The 18,280-nt window shown below is 41.3% G+C and overlaps 5 protein-coding genes across 7 annotated transcripts; 4 read left to right on the top strand and 1 right to left on the bottom strand.

Moving 5' to 3' along the window:
* Positions 1-598: 598 nt before the first annotated feature.
* LOC132796615 (cytochrome P450 4d1) lies at positions 599-7,393 on the top strand. 2 transcript variants are annotated; one of them, XM_060807854.1, is made up of 3 exons: positions 599-1,223; positions 6,238-6,867; positions 6,929-7,377. In XM_060807854.1, the coding sequence occupies exons 1-3, from the start codon at positions 632-634 to the stop codon at positions 7,276-7,278; spliced, it is 1,572 nt and encodes a 523-aa protein (XP_060663837.1). In that variant the 5' UTR covers positions 599-631; the 3' UTR covers positions 7,279-7,377. The 2 variants fall into 2 exon arrangements, with proteins under 2 accessions (XP_060663837.1, XP_060663838.1); XM_060807855.1 differs by lacking the exon at positions 599-1,223 and adding an exon at positions 4,109-4,717 and having other exon boundaries at positions 6,929-7,393.
* A 403-nt stretch (positions 7,394-7,796) lies between these two features.
* Positions 7,797-10,841, bottom strand: LOC132796621 (uncharacterized). The gene is made up of 2 exons (XM_060807864.1): positions 10,752-10,841; positions 7,797-9,368 (listed from the first exon to the last, which is right to left on the bottom strand). Exon 2 carries the CDS (start codon positions 8,818-8,820, stop codon positions 8,299-8,301), a length of 522 nt encoding a protein of 173 aa, XP_060663847.1. The 5' UTR covers positions 8,821-9,368; positions 10,752-10,841; the 3' UTR covers positions 7,797-8,298.
* LOC132796619 (uncharacterized) lies at positions 9,563-10,955 on the top strand. Of its 2 annotated transcripts, none has more exons than XM_060807862.1 (4): positions 9,563-9,782; positions 9,855-10,154; positions 10,523-10,693; positions 10,772-10,955. In XM_060807862.1, the coding sequence occupies exons 1-4, from the start codon at positions 9,627-9,629 to the stop codon at positions 10,796-10,798; spliced, it is 654 nt and encodes a 217-aa protein (XP_060663845.1). In that variant the 5' UTR covers positions 9,563-9,626; the 3' UTR covers positions 10,799-10,955. The 2 variants fall into 2 exon arrangements, with proteins under 2 accessions (XP_060663845.1, XP_060663844.1); XM_060807861.1 differs by having other exon boundaries at positions 10,523-10,698.
* Positions 10,956-11,697: 742 nt separating this feature from the next.
* LOC132796620 (uncharacterized) lies at positions 11,698-12,748 on the top strand. The gene is made up of 4 exons (XM_060807863.1): positions 11,698-11,927; positions 11,996-12,127; positions 12,199-12,432; positions 12,504-12,748. The coding sequence occupies exons 1-4, from the start codon at positions 11,778-11,780 to the stop codon at positions 12,639-12,641; spliced, it is 654 nt and encodes a 217-aa protein (XP_060663846.1). The 5' UTR covers positions 11,698-11,777; the 3' UTR covers positions 12,642-12,748.
* A 150-nt stretch (positions 12,749-12,898) lies between these two features.
* On the top strand, positions 12,899-18,280 carry LOC132795782 (putative ATP-dependent RNA helicase DHX57). The gene is made up of 5 exons (XM_060806669.1): positions 12,899-13,091; positions 13,158-15,250; positions 15,704-16,665; positions 17,295-17,496; positions 17,556-18,280. The coding sequence occupies exons 1-5, from the start codon at positions 13,021-13,023 to the stop codon at positions 18,119-18,121; spliced, it is 3,894 nt and encodes a 1,297-aa protein (XP_060662652.1). The 5' UTR covers positions 12,899-13,020; the 3' UTR covers positions 18,122-18,280.

Here is an 18,280-nt window from a genome sequence, read left to right as displayed (position 1 = left end):
GCTTAAACATAATAAAGTAATCATTAATAGTCTGTTCTTTTTATGTTAATATCTATTAAGTTTTATTTGAATACTTTTATTTCTGGCTTGCAAGTCGAATTGTTGAGTTTGTTTCTCCCCGTTCGTCTCCTTTTCGAAGTGTGACCTTACTCTTAGAATTCGATTGCAGCGATAACGTTTTTTCCTCTTTCAAAGTGTGACCCTTGTTCGCGATTTCGATTCCTTACAGGTGTGACCTTTTTCCTAGATTTCGATTGTATCGATAACTTTGAGAGTAATCGGTTGTGAGAATTTTCCAAGTCTTTTGCAGAATTAAGGAGAATTTGCAAAATGCATTTTTGTCCAATGAAAACTGTTGTGACGTATACGCTATGCGACATATTGCGCATACGCAGCGTGTATCGTTGTGGGGTTAAGCATAATTCTGCTGAATCAGCATTACAATCACAATCGCAGCAGAGTGTCAATCATTGATTCTAAAATGTTCTTGTTCATCATCCATTTCGTCATTTATGCGACCTGACGACGCGACCCTTGATAAGCAAAATAAATAAATGAATAGTAAACTGTTGATAAAGAGTGCGCATTGCACTCGGCTGCTGCTCAGTTCATCTCTGACATCGCTTTGGCGATGTTGTCGTTGGCATCGTTGCTTTTCACCGGCATTTGTCTGCTGCTCGCTCTGCTCAGCTGCTTTTGCTGGTCGCCGCTGTTGCGTTGGCTGCGCGCTCGTCGTCGCCTGGAGGAACTTGCTGCTTGTTATCCCGGTCCAAAGCTCTGGCCACTGCTGGGCAATGCGCCCATCTTCTTTGGCCTCGAGCCAGCCGATGTTTGTCAGCTCATCGCCGATCTGGCGGCCGAACATGGCGACACCTTCTATCTGCGTCTCGGGACCACTTTCAGCCTCCTCATGTTCGATCCCCGCGACGTCGAAGTCGTCCTCGGCAACACACAACTGCTGGACAAGGCCATCGAGTACAATTTTCTAATGCGCTGGCTCAACGAAGGACTCCTCGTGAGTCGTGGTCGCAAGTGGCACAAGCGGAGAAAGATCATCACGCCTGCGTTTCACTTTCGCATCCTCGAACAGTTTGTCGAGATCTTTGAGCGGCAGTCGCGTCAGTTGATCAAATCGTTGCACGAGGCACGCGGCAGCGATGGACAGCAGCAGCTGATCGAGTTGGGGCATGCTTCGCATCTCTGCACCCTGGACATCATCTGTGGTGAGTTGTGACTTAAAGCAAATATTTATTATTTATTTATTCACGTGTTTAATTACTATACCCGCTACCCATAGGGTACAAGGGTATTATAACTTTGTAGAAAGAGGCTTGATCAGCGTCAACAGCCGAGACGATTCTGCCATGCCCGTCTGTCCATCTGTCTGTCTGTCCGTCCGTATGAACACCTAGATCTCAGAGACTATAGGAGATAGAGCTCTTATTTTTTTTCCAATCATTTGTTATGTCTGTACGCAGATCAAGGTTGTTTTAAGTTTTTGCCACGCCCACTTCCTTAACATTCGGTACATTTTTAGTATTTTTGTAGTATTTTCGACTGTAGTTTTCTTATTTGTTATACATAATAATATAATAACTAAAAGAAGGGATTGCTAGCTACTAAGGTCATCGACTCGATAGATAACTTATATATTGCTTAATATGTTGTTGATGTCTAAGAATTTGATTAGTAGTCTCATATTATTGCGAGTATGTAAGGTAAGAAGAGAGGTAGCTTGCATCTAGCCAAATAGGCAGATTATTAAGTTACGGGCTTCTTCTATCTAAGATGTGTTGCATTGATAAATCTCCCCCGCATTTGGGGCATCTGGGCATAGATTTTCCTTTTAGTGGGTGCTCGGGGGTTAAAGCATACATATAATATATGCTTTGCCTGTACTTGCCAAATCTCAAGTACAACAAATAATAATACCATAGATTAATTTCATTCAGCTTCGACTCTGTACTATGAACTTTTGTACATATTTCATAATCTATTCAACACATATGTTGTATATTAGGCAAATCAGCTTTAGTTAGTTGAACTCTTCCTAACACACATCTAAACAACACACATAACTATTGGAAGACACTCTTTAGTCCATATTAATCATATCTATATAAGGGTTTTTATGAATCCTTTAGAATCGCGTCTAAAGTAATAAAAGTTCTAATATACCGACAATATACTATTCAAAATCAGTTTTAGTTACTTAGTGTTGAGCTCTTCCTAGCACACATCTTAACATAGGTTTTAATGAATCCTAATCGTAACTATTTGAAGGCACTCTTTAGTCCATATTAATTATATCCATATAAGGCTTCCTTATGAATCCCTTCGAATCGCATCTAAAACAATAACATTTAAAATTTAACGAAAAATACTATAAAAAATACCTCGAAAATATGTCATGAAATATAGAAAATATACCTTTCGGTATTTTTTTTTGTATAACATATGTATTTTAACTGCAATAGAGTACAAAATATGCTAGATTGCCCCTTCGGTATTTTTCATTATTTTTGTAGTACTTTTTGGTATATTGTAGCTACAATACCACACAGTTTTACTTTTAGAGTAAAAAATATCCTAGGTTGTTGAAGATACTCATTCGGTATTTTTGTAGTATCTTCGGGTGTATTAATTTTGTATAATTTAAGTATAATATGAAAAAGCTTTGTTGTGAGAGTACATAATATACTAGGCTGTCGAAGATGTATCTTCATTATTTTTGTGGTATTTTTGCAGTATTTTTGGTATATTGTAACTACAATATATTACTGTTTTGATTTTAGAGAACCAAATATAGTAGTTTGTCAGAAACGCCTCCTTTAGTATTTTTGAAGCAAGTTTTTGGTATATTAATTTGGTATATTTTAACTACAATATCAGACTGTTTTGCTTTTAGAGTTCAAAATATACTAGATTGTCGGATTGTTATATATATTTTCCGTTAAATTATCCTTCCTTCCTATGGCTAGCGGGTGTAAATAATTAGGAATTAATCCTGAACTAAAGAAAGGCAGCATTTAATTGCTGTCATATCCTTTAATCCACATCAGGTCTAAGGAAGACAGTGTTTCATTCTTTTCAAAAACACATATAAAGAAAGCAAACAACAATTAAACCTAATCATATCTAATGAAGGCCGTAAATTGACTTGCTAATCATATCGAAAGAAATGCAATAATTGTTGCTAAACTTTCCGCCTAAGCCACTCGACATTGTCACTGAATCACTGAGGCTGATATGATAAGTAAATGAAGTACACTGAAAAAACAACTCCAAGAAAGTCAAAATCGTGCTGACAGATTTTTGCAATCTGAAATATTTGTTTCAAGAAGTTATTTGGAAAAGTTTTCATACTCAAGATTCTAGATTTTATAATCTGTAATTTTCGATTTAGAAATTGATTTCGAATATCGAAAAGTTGTCATATTCAAGGTTGAAAGAGATAGAATTCTAGTTTCCTGAATATTTCAATTTTAAATTCTTGTTTTAAGAAATTATTTTTAAGGTCGAAAAGTTTTCTTACTTTAAATACAAGATTTCCTGATTATTTCAATTTAAAAATCTAATATTTCAATTTGGAATTCTTGTTCCAAGAAATTATTTTGAAGATCGAGAAGTTTTCATGCTCAAGATTGAAGAAGATCGAACTCTTGTTTCCTGAATTGTTCAGTCTGGAATTCTTGTTTGCAGAATTGTTATTGAGGATTGAAAACTTGTTTAAAAACATAATCTTTTCTCTCAGTGTATTGATCATAAACTAAACTGCGACTTTTAGTTTTCAATTGCTAACACAAAGTGCTTATATTGCATGCATCTTTTCCCCCCCATTGGCCTTGGCCATGAGAATTAGCCAAATAGCCAAATACTCGATCGATAGAGCGTCATCGTCGCTGGGTCTAAAGTATCCAGAACCCAGAGTACCGAGTACCGATTACGATTCGGCCACCCGTTAAGATGCTGTCGCTGCGATTAGGACGATTAGATAGCTGAGCATAACAAACGTTGGCCGGATAAGCAGCCATTTGCGCTAGATTAGATTCCTGCCCCCAATAAAAGTTTGGTTTAGAATTTGTAAGTAACTCGGTCAGTCAGTCAGTTTTCAGTTTGAATAATTCATTGATTGGTTTGAACGGTGAAATGTGGTTGCTTCTGTTGGGACTTCTTGTGGGCAGCGGCCTCTTTGCTGCGCTGCTCATCTATCAGCTAAAGTACAAGCATCTGATTGAGGTCACACGGAATTTGGCGAGTCCGCCAGCTCTGCCCATATTGGGGCATGCCCATCACATTGTGGGCAAGGCGCCACATGAGCTGATCGAGCTAATTATGAACTTTATGGAGACATATGCCAAGGATGGCACACTCAAAGTCTGGCTGGGCCCCGAGCTCAATATGCTGATGGCCAATCCCAAGGATGTCGAGGTTGTGCTCGGCACATTGCGCTTCAATGACAAGGCCGGCGAATACAATGCTTTGGAGCCGTGGCTGAAGCAGGGATTGCTCGTGAGTCGGGGTCGCAAGTGGCACAAGAGGAGGAAGATCATCACGCCCGCGTTCCACTTTAAGATACTCGATGAGTTTGTCGACATCTTTGAGCGTGAGTCGCGGGTGCTGCTCAAGAATCTGGAGCGGGAGCGACGACAGCAGGGCGAGATCGGTTTCAATCTCTACGATTGGATCAATCTCTGCACCATGGACACCATTGGCGGTAGGCTTAAGTGCATTGCACTCAATTTTAATCAGCTTCAAGATCAGCGTTATCAATCAGTTTAGATTCGCTATAAATAGCAAAGATTAGCTTTAGTGCGCGACTCGCCTATGAGTAACTAACAAAAAGTGCTTCACTCTCTATGGAGCAAAGTTCCATTATTATAAAATGAGTGGCCGCTAAGCGAGATATGCTCAACGCAAAACATTTCTGCATGTTCATCTTTTCATCTTTTACTGGCATTTGATATAGACTGTAATCGATCACTGATAGATCTTGAAATTGAGCATAAAGTATTATACTTGAAATATGCCGGTAAATGAATTCTTTTATAGAAAGCGGCCGCTAAGCGGGATATGCTCAACGTAAAGCTTTCATGTAGTGACAAATTTCTGTATGTTAATAATTTATTATTGGTGTAATCGATCACATACGTTGGATCTTGGTCAAGAAATCTATTTAATAATTAGCGATATAGAAATGACACGAAATGTCTAGCAAGAAGTAAAAAAATGACGAGCGGCGAACTTGAACTTAATGATTATGTTATCTTATTATCTATGTATGTTATCTGTATATGCTGAATTCTCATGTAGTGGAAGTTTTCCATAGCAATTATCTATGTTTTATTTATAAATTGTAGGTAGAACTTGACTTTAATTATTTATTAATTCAATTATGTTAGCATACACAACAGTGAACATTGAAATAGCAGTGCTTACGACGTTCACGTTTAAAATTGAAAAATACTTTTATGAACGTAACATCGAGACCAAATTGAGGTTTAACAGCTTAATGTATTTATTTTTAAAGAATTCAACAATTTCAAGCAGAAAAAATCTTACGGGGTTTTTACTTGCTTCTTATCGCTATGTTTCATTTTACAAAAACATTGTGCAAGCGATCAACTAACAAAAAGGAATATGCGAAAAAGAAACCGTTATGTAGTTTTGTATCTGTCGCACTGCTATTTCAAAGTTTACAGTTGTCAACTATAGACACCTGCCTAATTGTCATGTAATAGGGAAAGGAAGCTTTCCATTGCAACCCATCTTAAACATCTGTTATTTCCACTTAATAATTATGTTAGTATATACAATTACAACTTCAACTCTATACACCTGCTGAATTGTCCTGTAATGGGGAAAGGAAGATTTCCATAGCAATCCATCTACGGATCTATATTATTATTTATATTAGTATACGTTATACAACTACAACTTCAACTATAGACACCTGCTGAATTCTCAAATAATGGGGAAAGGAAGATTTCGATAGCAGCACATCTAGGCATTTATATTTTATTTATAAATTGTAGGTAAAATATAATATGTTAACATAGTATATACAACTACGACTTCAACTACACACGCCTGCTTAATTGTCATGTAATGGGGGAAAGGAAACTTTCCATAGCAACTTATCTACGCATCTACATATGTTTGAAATTATAAACCGCATAATCAATATGCTGATTAAGCAAAGCGACTAATCAACTTTTCACCCCCCCCCCCATTTAGAAACTGCGATGGGCGTCTCGATCAATGCACAGACGAACGTGGACTCGGAGTACGTGAGGGCAGTGAAGACGATCTCGATGGTGCTGCACAAGCGCATGTTCAACATCTTCTATCGCTTCGAGCTGACCTACAGACTGACGCCTCTGGCTCAGGCCGAGAAGCGAGCGCTCAACGTGCTGCACAATTTCACCGAGAAGATCATTGTGCAGCGTCGCGAGGAGCTGATGCGTGGCACAGCCACAGCTGCCACAAAACAGAGCGAGGAGGATGTGGCGGTCGGGGCGAAGCGTAAGATGGCATTCTTGGACATACTGCTGCAGTCGCATATCGATGACAAGCCGCTGACCAATCTCGATATACGCGAGGAGGTCGATACGTTCATGTTTGAGGGTCACGACACCACATCCTCGGCCCTGATGTTCTTCTTCTACAACATTGCCACGCATCCGGAATGCCAGCGCAAATGTGTCGAGGAAATTGTCTCGGTGCTGGGCAGGAGCAAAGAGACGCCGGTCACATATGAACTGCTCAATAAGCTGCACTACATCGATCTGTGCATCAAGGAGACGCTCCGCATGTATCCCTCAGTGCCGCTGCTCGGTCGCAAGGTGCTCGAGGAGTGTGAGATCAGTGAGTGCAGGGATTTCTTTTGTCTCTCTGCCTTTGATAAATACCTCCTTCTTCCTTTTAGATGGCAAAATCATTCCAGCCGGCACAAACATTGGCATCTCGCCACTCTATTTGGGTCGTCGCGAGGAGCTCTTCAGTGAGCCGAACAGCTTCAAGCCGGAGCGTTTCGATGTCGTCACCAGTGCCGAGAAACTCAATCCCTATGCCTACATTCCATTCTCGGCCGGACCCCGCAATTGCATTGGGCAAAAGTTCGCAGTGCTTGAGATCAAGGCCATTGTTGCCAATGTGCTGCGACATTTTGAGATCGACTTTGTCGGCGACACGTCGGAGCCCCCGGTTCTCATTGCGGAGCTCATTTTGCGCACCAAGGATCCGCTCATGTTCAAGCTGAAGGAGCGGTCACTTTAGTTCCACATTGCGATGATTCGCAACTGCCAAAATCCTTCAAGTCATACATTTATTCTATAACTTTTCCATTTTACACTTGTATATATGTATATATATATATTTTTTTTTTTTAACTAAATAAATTGCTTTTTATGCAAATATATCTTAACAGCATATGAATTAGAAGTAGTTAAAAGATTCGACACAACACAAAAATAGAGTCGCTCTTTAGTAGAGTCTTTAAATTTGTATATATATAGTATATTTAAATATCAAAAATGTAATTCATATGCCAATACATATATCGAACAGATTATGGATAAGAACTAGATGAAAGATCCAAATAACATAAACATTGAGGTGCTCTTTAACAGACTCTTTAAAATTCTATTTATGTATATAGTATATTTAAATAACAGAAATTTCATTCATATACTTGACATATTTGCATTAAATTTAAAAAGAAAAAAGTCAGATACATTTCAGTTTAGAAAACATTAACAATTTGCTATATCGATGTCGTGTCAACAAGACTTAAAAAAAGTTCTTCATTTACTATACTTTCTATTCTAAGATGGAATACAGTTACTTTCTGGAGGCATGGAGATTTCTGGAGTTGCCAATCAACGCCAAAATATGCCGCATTAATTCAAATGTGCTTGGAGTGAATGTTGAAGTACGCTGCGAAAGTAAATACTTTTTAAATTGTTATCAAAAATATTTAATAAAAACTAAAATTTGTATTATTGGCACATTTTTAGAAGAATAATAAATAGTCTACTATAGAATAAAAATCTGTTCTGTAGGCAACACATCAATTAGAAAGAGAAGTACAACGAAGGCTACAAGTAATACCCAAAAAAATTACGTTATTCTAGGCTTTATATATAGTAAGTGTCGTATTAGTATTTTATCAAAATGCAACTAAAACTTCAAATTTATAAGAAATAATCCGTGTAAACGTGTGAGTAAAGCAGCCAGCAAACAAACAGCAAAACAACAAAAAAAGTGTATATAATATATGAATGGATGTTAATGTGATTAATCCAAGGGCTTCTCCCTGGACATATGATCGTGAATGGCATAGCAGAGTTTCTCCACATAGTCCGGATCCATTTCACGTATAATGTGCAAAGCTGAGCTGAGCAAATTAATATTCCGAATGCCACGCTGTTCATCGAGATGCCGATCGCTATTGACAGCAGCCTGTGATCGTGGCGTCTGCTGCTGTTTGCGATCAATGATGACATCCAAGGCACCACGACGCACATGAGCGGCAGCAGCTGCGGCTCCAGCGGCGGCAGCAACTTTGGCAGTGCGAGACTGTTGACGCATCTGGTTGATGTTCAGACGTTGCTGCCAATCCTCGTAAGGATTGTACTTGAGCACATCCGGCGAGGAGATCGGCATTGGAGTGCCTGGACGTGGTGGAGCAGCAGCTTCAGCTTGTGGTCGGATCGAAGAACCCTCCTCCAATGGCATATTTATGGCACGTGGTGGCGGTGTTGACGGCGACATCCCTAAAGTGTTTGGTGAAATATCATTCGCGAGAGACGGCAACATCGTTGGAGCTGCCAATGGTAAAGTTGGAGTGTTTGTTTTCGTTTCTTGAAGCGGTGACAAATTAATCGGTTTCTCCAGTGTTTTATTTGTTGTTTCAGTTTGCGGCACTCCAGGTGACACATTCCCAATATCCGACTGCTTTTTTGGGTGTGACCACCTGCATCCCGGGGAGTGTCCACTCGTTGTTTATGTGTTTTGAGTGCAGCCAACTTTGATGGGCTATCTAACGGTAGCTTTGGCGTGTTCATCTGTGCTTTTGTCGATACCTTCGGAGTATCCGGTGGCGAGCGTAGAATCAACGGACGCCGCTTGAACGGTGAATCGGTTAGCAAATTTGATATCGGCTCTTCAGTGGTCATCTTCGTACGCGAAGCGTTGACCACGGTGGAGTCTTTCTGTATTGTACAAGTCCGCTTCTCGATATTAGTTTGCGACTTATTAATTTTTGTCTTGTTCAATTCGATTTCAACAATTGTATCTTCAGATTCCAATTTTGTGCTCTTGCGGAAATATAATGCCACTTTCTTTTTGTCCTCCATGATATTCATCTGAAATTAATCAAACATTACAAATTATAGTTTGTACTAAATATTTTTGACAACAAGTGAAAAAGTATTTATTCCATTAACTCCCAAGCACATTTGAATTAATGCGGCATATTTTGGCGTTGCCACACAATCATAAATTGATTGGCTTAACTAGCTGGCAACGCCTGCAAACGCACAGTAATGGCCGCCATTCAATTTGTCATTCCCAACTAAAAGCGCAGCGCAAAGCGTACGTGCAATATTTTTGGTGTTCTTGCAATGAGAATGAAAATCAATTACATAAACAATATGACGGACGCGAATGATAATGCCTGTGACTATGATATGGAAATGGGAGCAGCTGGTGATATTGATCTGAGCGTGGAAATCAAAAATCTAATGCAAAAATTTGGCGAGCAAACTTTAAAAATGCTGGTAAGCAACATTGTAACAACACTTTAATAATTATCTATGAAACAATGTATTTAAATGTTTTTCTTATTTTAGGAATCGCAAAATAGTCGAATAGGCAGCGCAGTGGCTAGAGACCAACAAACTTACAAAAATCTTCTTGAGGAGAAGATGAGCCTGTTGTGCGGCTTAAATAGACCACAAATTGACCCCAATAAGACTACAATACCGCAAATTGACAAGATCCATGGCGAAATACTGCAGCAATTTAAAAAATTGTTTGACTCGGAGGACGATTACATTCGTGCTTATGACCAACATTGTAAGGAGACTATAAAAAATAAAAATATCAACGATGTTGGATCACAAGTTGGATTTGATGAATTCACCACCATGGTAACTAATGAATATTTCATGATAATTATTAAAACATCCATATTGTATAGCTATCTGCCAAGTTCTTTGCAGCCAAAATGTATTATTTTGTTTTAGAAGCATTTTGATTCTTGAGCAGAAAATAGCTGTTAATTTAACATCTGTTTTGCGGTGTGGCCACATGCAAAATTTCTGCAACATACGTATTAATGGCGAGGAAATATACCAATGTTGGTACCAATGTTGGTATATTTACAACGCAATAATAAAAAAAAACACTTGTAAAGTTGATTTAGCTACTTATGCCGCATTTCGTTCAAAAATGGAAATCGCAAGGAGTGAAGCATCATGCCGGAAACTACATAGTTAACTGTATTTATTTTTAATAGCCCCACGCAGCTTTGGAGGATTGCATTGCTCAATTACAGCGCCAACATCTTAAACTCAAAAAATCTTCCAAAGCGATGCGCGAAAAACGCATTGTAAAACAAAAGGAATACGAGGCAAAGTATAATGCGATTATCAAGGAAATTGAACAACTCGAAAAATATGACTTGGAGGTACAGTAAGTGGAAATTACATCCATGTGTATATAGAATAATATATGTATATACTTACGTGCGTAATTATAATTACAGGGAGACACTCGAGCTGCTGAAATTTGAATCGAAGTAAAAACTTGGTTCGTTGCCTTACACACAATCTGCTCTCTAGCCGTTTCAATGATGAATGAAGATTTGAATTAGTTTTAGGCATACAACAGCCGCTTGGCCTACTTGAATTTGGCTTTCCCACTTGAAATAAACTACTTGTATTAATTTATTTTATTTATTTTTTTTTTGACGACTCTTATGTTTAAACGTTTTGAAAACATGTAAAGCGTTCAATAGAGCGCGTTTACTTTCCTTTTTGTTCATAATTATAAATATTCCCCTTGCTAAAAGTACTTTATAAACTACAAACACAGCCACTGCTGCAATTACTTTTATTTGGCTTAAAGCTGACAACTAAGTATAATTGGAAATTGAATTAATCTGTTATCAATAAGCGACATTTTGATCTAAAGAAATGTAATATTGGACGTATGGCAACGATTTGAGACTGGGCAGGCGGCCAAATTCGCTGGCGGCTTAGCATTAATAATTCTGGGCTTAGGAGTCTCTATTGTGTGCGGCTGATTTATAACTCCGGCGGCTTCTTTGAATAAATCGGCAGCCTGCCAGTCTCCATATTAAGCATTTTTGTTGGCTGTCGATCGAGAGTTTTGTCCATTTTTGGCGGCTCAAGCGTTGTAGATGTCGGGATGGGCCTTCATATTGTTTATGTTCATTGTCCATTAGTGTCGACTCTGCATTGACAATCTGCGACATGGAACTTTTCATTTTGAGCATTGCGGACGGGTTTCCAGTCGCCATTTTGAATGTGCTGCTCAATCGATCAATCAATTGTCTGTAAAATATTTTCAATATTATCACTTAATGTGCATATCGATAATTACGATCATGTGAAAACAACCCTACGAGGTAAAGTGGAAAAATACCAGCCAGGAGACGCTTAAGCTAGCGCAACGTTCAAATTATTGTATATATATATTATATATTTTTGTGTCGAATATTAATTATTGTGATTTAATTGGCGAGGAATATGGACAAGTGGAGTGATCATGCATGCGGTTTTGAGATGGAAGTAGATGAACTGGATGAAGAGATCGTTGTTCAGCACGATGTAAATGATAATAGCGCAATTTCTTCAGAAATTCGAAGCCTGATTAAGCAATTCGCAGAACTCAAAATGGTATTTATAGCATAATATATGTAAATTCATAGATTATCAAACTAATGTTTTTTTTTATATTTGTATAGCATTTTGATTGGGCTGCATCAGAAAACGCACTTTACGCGAATTTGCTGCATGCGGATAATCCGAAAGCTGTTCTGCTCATGGGTATAAGAAAGTTAAAGCAACGTGTTCGTGAACTCAGTTTCAATGTTATAGTAAGCACTTTTTAAAAAGAATAATACAAATGTATGTATATTAAGTTATGTACATATGTACGATTTTATAGGGTTCGTCGATGGCAAATCAATGCGAGAAAGTCCTGGAAGTGAAAATGTTCCTAGCAAGCGGACAAGTTGGTCTACAGCTTGACCAAAAAGCCACAATTCGCATTCAAATAGATGGAATTGATTTGGACATTTTACAGCAATTTAGTGATTTCTATAACTTGCAGCATGGTGATGTTAAAAAAAGGGCTGCAAAAAGAGTTACATTCAATAAATTCACTGATGTCTCCGATGAGGTAAGGGCATATAATATTACGCTTGCACAATGTGTAGCTATTAAATGCATTTTCTAAATTTTCATCACTAGTTCAAATCGGCAAATGCAGACAACGTTCGCAGTATGAAACTTAAAGAGCTGCAGTTCAAAGAAGCAGCTAAGGAGAAAGCTCTCTGGTGTGAGTTAAAGAAAACATATCAGCCACAGTTTGATGGACAGAATCAATAAAATCACGATGATTTAGTTTAGAAACCTTAAATTTTGCTCGATTATAATATGTGTTACCGAAATTTCAAATTTTATAGTTTACTACACACATGTGTACTAACGAACCATTAAGCATTTGAATAAATAATCGTTTTTAATTATTTTTTTTCGATAATATCGTTGACGGCTGTGCATTTGTTGTTATCGAAAAACAATTTGCAAAAGGTAATCTGGCAACGCTGGAAATTCGATACGTGTAGTGTATTACAATCAGCTGTACATTTATCGTTATCGAGACGACAACATCGCTGCTCTGGTGTGCAAGGCAGTTTCAGATGCTTTTTTGGTCGTGGATTTATTAGCTTTAATTGTGAAATTCAAGTGAAGTGAAGTGTGTAACATGGACGAAACGTCGCGACAACACATCGATGACTATTGTTTCCTGCGCACGCCCAACGATGCACGCACAACGTGAGTGTCACGCCAGTGGCCACAATTCAATCACCAATCATTAACTCCCACATGAATTTTCTCCAGCAATGTGCCGGCTGTGCCGAAATCCGTACAGGAGAATGCAGCCCGTAAAACGGAGTTGCATGTGCTACGTCTCAGCGAAGAGTCACAGCAGCAAACCATGGACACGTTGCGTGCCATTCACGGTCCAGACTTTAAGCTGGACGACATCACCAAATACAAGGATCGAGGTCGCGGAGGCGGCGGGATTAAGCACGCCTACTGGGAGGATCGTGGCACGCTGCAGGTGCAAAGTGTGCAAGGTGTCAAGGCCCTCAACGGCAGCAGCTCGGCGGACGACGATCGTTTGCGTCGCTATGCGCTGCTCAAGCTTGAGAACTACGGTTTCCATGCGACGCACTGCATCGAAGCCTACGATCACTGCAACTACGACACAGAGGCGGCTCTCCTGCTGCTCTACAGACGCTACATGCGCGTGCCAGGCGATGAGAAGCCCGCTCTAGAGCCGCCCAGTGAAACCGAGCTGCTGGACATGCGTGCAGACGAGAAAGAAGCACTCGAATCGATTTACGATCGCGCATACGAGGAACGTGAACGCAACAGTGTCTGGAATTTGAAATTCAAAATTGAGCATCTGCTGGCGCACAGTCCCTCCGAGGTGCGCAAGGCACGTGAAGCGGCGCTGGCGGCCGCAGCTGCCGTACGTCAGGCTGAGCTGGAGAAGAAAAAGAAGGCGCCGCAACGTTGTCGCAACTTTGATCGCGACGGCACCTGCAAATATGGCCCCAAATGCCGGTTTGCCCATGTGCCGCCCCAACCCAGCAGCGATGTCGGTCAGCTGTCGACGCCGGAGCGCAAGCGCCTCGATCTCGATGAGAACGAGAACGAATTGTGGTTTCATGTGGAGGTGCGTTTTCCGCCCGGCAGTCGCTATCCCTACGAGGCGCCATTCATCTACCTGAAAACCACCTGCCACGATATACCCCATGAGCTGCGGCTGCGCTACGCTCGCCATTTGTATCGTGAGGCACGGGAAATTTGTCGCGACGGCATTCCGTGTGTGTACAGCGTCTGTGAGCTGCTGCAGACGGACGAGCAGTTGGCCGGGCACCTGGATACCGCACCGTTTCCCTCGCCAAAGCGTTCGCTGTTCTATGACGAGCCCGCCAATGGCTTGGATGACGATGGCAATGCCGAGATCGCCGCCAAACCGCGTCCCACGCACTACGAGCGTGGTCAGACGTCGCGTCAAGACGGTGCGGCTCAACAGCGCAGCGCCGCCGCGCTGGCCAAGGAGAATCGCCGCCTGGTGCAGTTGTATCAGGATCGGCGACGCGACGAACGCTATCACAAGGTGATCGAGGGCCGTCGACAGTTGCCAGCTTTTGCCGAAATGGAACGCATACTGGCGCTGATTGAGAGCTCGCCGGTCGTCGTCATCTCTGGCGAAACGGGCTGTGGCAAGAGCACCCAGGTGCCGCAATTCATACTCGACAATTGGTTCTTCCAGGCACTGCAGCAGCCGACCAAAGCGGACCTGCCCCACGTCGAGATCATTTGCACGCAACCGCGACGCCTCTCAGCGATTGGTGTCGCGGAGCGTGTGGCGGCCGAGCGCTTGGATCGCATCGGGCAGCTGGTCGGCTATCAGATACGACTGGAGAACAAGATCTCGGCGAGCACGCGTCTCAGTTTCTGCACCACGGGCATTCTGTTGCGTCGCCTTGCCTCCGATCCGCTGCTCGGCAGCGTCACGCACGTCATTGTCGATGAGGTGCACGAACGCTCGGAGGAATCGGATTTTCTGCTCCTTATACTCAAGCATCTGTTGCGCTCACGACCCGATTTGAAAGTCATACTCATGTCAGCCACCTTGAATGCGTCGCTCTTTTCCAATTACTTTGGCGGTGCACCGGTGCTCGACATTCCGGGACGCACGTTCCCCGTGCAGCAGCTCTTCCTCGAGGACATTGTGGAGGCGAGTGATTTTGTCATGGAATGCGACACCAAGTTTTGCCGCAAGCTCAAGAAGAAGGAGCAGGATGTGCTCCAAATGGAGCTCGAATTCGCCGATGTCCAGGCCTCAGGCGAACCTCCGGGGCAAAAGATCAAGGACGAGAAGCTGACACTGGCGGAAACCTATCTGCGTTATGCGGGTGAGTCTTGACTATCAGATGCGTATGTTTTGAATTTGGCTTGAATTTGCACAAAATGCAAACATGTGATTGAAAGCTAAAGCTGGTTCGTGTCGCGCCTAAGCACTGGTTGAAAAACAGGCTGCGCTCTTAAATAATCCCCAGTTGAACTAAATCTTTAAATTTTCTAAACTTTCTTCCACAAACTGATTTAATTTATAATTTTATACTTCCCATTTGAACTAAATCTTTAAAATTTCTAAGCTTATTTCCACAAGTGAATTAAAATGAGAAAAAAAAAAAATGCAGCTGGTTCGTGACTCGCCTAAGCACTGGTTGAAAAACAGGCTTCGTTCTCAAAATGATTTTAAATTATAATAATTTACTAAATTTAAAAGCTCTAAGCAATTAAATTAAAATGAAAAATCTCTCGGGTTTAGAACTCTAAATCATTTGTGTCATCTCCTATTGCAGACTACAGCAAGACGACGTGCAAGAGTATCTACCTCATGGAGCCCATGCTGATCAATCCGGAGCTGATCGAGTCGGTGCTAAAGTACATTGTGGAGGGCGACCACGATTGGCCACGCGAGGGAAGCATACTCATCTTTTTGCCCGGCTTCCAGGAGATACAAACGGTGCACGATGCACTCCTCGATAGCTCGATCTTCTCGCCGCGTGCCGGCAAATTTGTGCTTGTGCCACTGCACTCGGCACTCTCGAGCGAGGATCAGGCGCTGGTCTTCAAGCGTGCGCCACCGGGCAAGCGAAAAATTGTGCTGAGCACGAACATTGCTGAGACATCGGTGACCATCGATGATTGTGTGTTTGTCATCGACTGTGGCCTGATGAAGGAGAAATGCTTTGACTCCAATCGCAACATGGAATCCCTCGACTTGGTTTGGGTATCCAGAGCGAATGCAAAGCAGCGCAAAGGTCGCGCCGGACGTGTCATGCCCGGCGTTTGCATACATCTCTATACGAGTTTTCGCTATCATCAGCACATATTGGCGCAACCGGTGCCGGAGATCCAGCGTGTGCCGCTCGAGCAGATTGTGCTGCGCATTAAGACGTTGCAAACGTTTGCCACACGCAACACGCTCTCGGTCCTGCTGGAGACACTTGAGGCGCCCACCGAAGACAGCGTCCTGGGTGCCCTGATGCGGTTGCGCGATGTCGGCGCCTTGGATGCCGAGGATCAGTTGACGCCGCTGGGTCATCATTTGGCCGCGTTGCCCGTGGACGTGCGCATTGGCAAGCTGATGTTGTATGGCGCCATCTTTCAGTGCCTGGACAGTGTGCTCACCATTGCCGCCTGCCTGGGCAACAAGTCGCCATTCGTCAGTCCGCTCAACAAGCGCGTGGAGGCCGATAAGTGCAAGCGCAACTTTGCCCTGGGCAACAGCGATCATCTCACGGTGCTCAATGCGTATAGGGTAAGTAAAACAAATATATCATCAATTTATTTATCTATTCTATCAATATCGAATTATGACTATTTCGGAAATGTATGAAAATACTTCAAATTTAGCATTGTAGTTGATAATCATTATAACCATATTATGGTATATTTTGTGATCGATATACTGCACAAGCTGTCCGTATATTTAACTATTTTTATCGGTATATTCATATTACGGTATATATTGCACTCTATGGTATATTTTGAGTGTAATACCTAGATCGGTATATTTTAGTATGTTTTAGGTATATTAATAATAAGGTATTTTGGATACTATATTTTAGTACATTTTAGTATTTCTTGAGTATATTAATATTAGGGTATATTTCGAATATAGTACTATTTAGATATATACAACAAAGCTGTAGTATTATTAGTATTTAGTATTTTTTTTCGGTATATTCATATTTTGATATATTTTGCACTTTATGGTATATTTTGAGCGTAGTATTATATCGATATACTCAACATAATATATTAATATTGTGGCATATTTAAAATGAGTAGTTTATAAAATGGGTATCTTACAGTTGAGCACACTCGTCTAGCTTAGCTTCCTTACTTGTTTTAATATTCATTTCAATATTCTTATCCATATCTTAGAAATGGCTGGATGTCTCAAAGCGTGGCAATTATGGCGCCAGTCGTAACTATGCCAACGAGAACTTTTTGTCGCTGAACACGCTCGAAACAATTGCGGACCTGAAGTATCAGTACCTGGAGCTGCTCGTCTCTATTGGCTTTGTGCCCGTCAATGTGCCGCGTCGTCGCAAAAACGCCAGCGACAACATCCTGCAGCTGACAGGTACGTAATTAAAGCATCGTATCGAAATCTATACTCAAACACTTATCTCATCATTTCAGGTGCTGAGGCAAATCTGAATGGCGAGAACAATCGCTTGCTTACGTCACTGCTTTGCGCTGCTTTGTATCCGAACATTGTGAAGATTATGACGCCAGAGCGCGTCTACATTCAAACAGCAGGCGGTGCTGTGCCTCGCGAACCCAGCCATTTGGATTTGCGCTTCAAGACTAAAGGCGATGGCTATGTGCGCATTCATCCGTCGTCTGTCAACTCGCAGGTGGCGACGTTTCAGGCACCGTTTCTTGTCTACCAGGAGAAGGTGCGCACCAGCTCCATTTACATACGCGATTGCTCCATGTTGCCACTGATTGCTCTCGTGCTGTTTGCTGGCTCTGATTTTAAAGTGGAACTGCATGATGGTGATTTTCTGTTTCTACTCGAAAGCGGTTGGATCATCTTAAAGGCCCACAACTTAGAGACGGCCGAAATGGTGCAATGTCTGCGTACGGAGTTGATCAAGTTGCTGGAAGAGAAGATACGCGATCCCTGCTTAAATCTGTTGCACCATCAAAATGGCTGCAAAATCATCTCCAACATTGCCTACTTGATCAGCAACAATAGCTGAAACTGAAACTGATGTCCAGTCGCAGTCACCAGACTTCTTTGTGTTCTTCCATAGACCAATTTGATGTACGTTTAAAATAGCCAAATTAGGCATGCAAACAGTTTATGTGTAATTAATATAATGTACAAACGAAACAAACAAACCAAAGTACTTTGATAT

The sequence above is a fragment of the Drosophila nasuta genome, chromosome X (genome assembly GCF_023558535.2).
Source record: "Drosophila nasuta strain 15112-1781.00 chromosome X, ASM2355853v1, whole genome shotgun sequence".
In the NCBI taxonomy this organism is placed as follows: Eukaryota; Metazoa; Arthropoda; class Insecta; order Diptera; family Drosophilidae; genus Drosophila; species Drosophila nasuta.
Note: the sequence above shows the minus strand (reverse complement) of the source record. Positions and strands in the feature narration are given on the sequence as shown.

Bases quoted from the DNA above. Each gene is read 5' to 3' on its own strand.
- LOC132796615 (XM_060807854.1), top strand. From the start codon at position 632: ATGTTGTCGTTGGCATCGTTGCTTTTCACCGGCATTTGTCTGCTGCTC. The intron at 1,224-6,237 runs GTGAGTTGTGAC...CCCCCCATTTAG, and splicing joins CACCCTGGACATCATCTGTG to AAACTGCGATGGGCGTCTCG. The intron at 6,868-6,928 runs GTGAGTGCAGGG...TCTTCCTTTTAG, and splicing joins GCTCGAGGAGTGTGAGATCA to ATGGCAAAATCATTCCAGCC.
- LOC132796621 (XM_060807864.1), bottom strand. From the start codon at position 8,820: ATGTTGCCGTCTCTCGCGAATGATATTTCACCAAACACTTTAGGGATG.
- LOC132796619 (XM_060807861.1), top strand. From the start codon at position 9,627: ATGAGAATGAAAATCAATTACATAAACAATATGACGGACGCGAATGAT. The intron at 10,155-10,522 runs GTAACTAATGAA...TATTTTTAATAG, and splicing joins TTGATGAATTCACCACCATG to CCCCACGCAGCTTTGGAGGA. The intron at 10,699-10,771 runs GTAAGTGGAAAT...TTATAATTACAG, and splicing joins AAATATGACTTGGAGGTACA to GGAGACACTCGAGCTGCTGA.
- LOC132795782 (XM_060806669.1), top strand. From the start codon at position 13,021: ATGGACGAAACGTCGCGACAACACATCGATGACTATTGTTTCCTGCGC. The intron at 15,251-15,703 runs GTGAGTCTTGAC...CTCCTATTGCAG, and splicing joins AACCTATCTGCGTTATGCGG to ACTACAGCAAGACGACGTGC. The intron at 17,497-17,555 runs GTACGTAATTAA...TCATCATTTCAG, and splicing joins CAACATCCTGCAGCTGACAG to GTGCTGAGGCAAATCTGAAT.
- LOC132796620 (XM_060807863.1), top strand. From the start codon at position 11,778: ATGGACAAGTGGAGTGATCATGCATGCGGTTTTGAGATGGAAGTAGAT. The intron at 12,128-12,198 runs GTAAGCACTTTT...ACGATTTTATAG, and splicing joins AACTCAGTTTCAATGTTATA to GGTTCGTCGATGGCAAATCA. The intron at 12,433-12,503 runs GTAAGGGCATAT...TTTCATCACTAG, and splicing joins TCACTGATGTCTCCGATGAG to TTCAAATCGGCAAATGCAGA.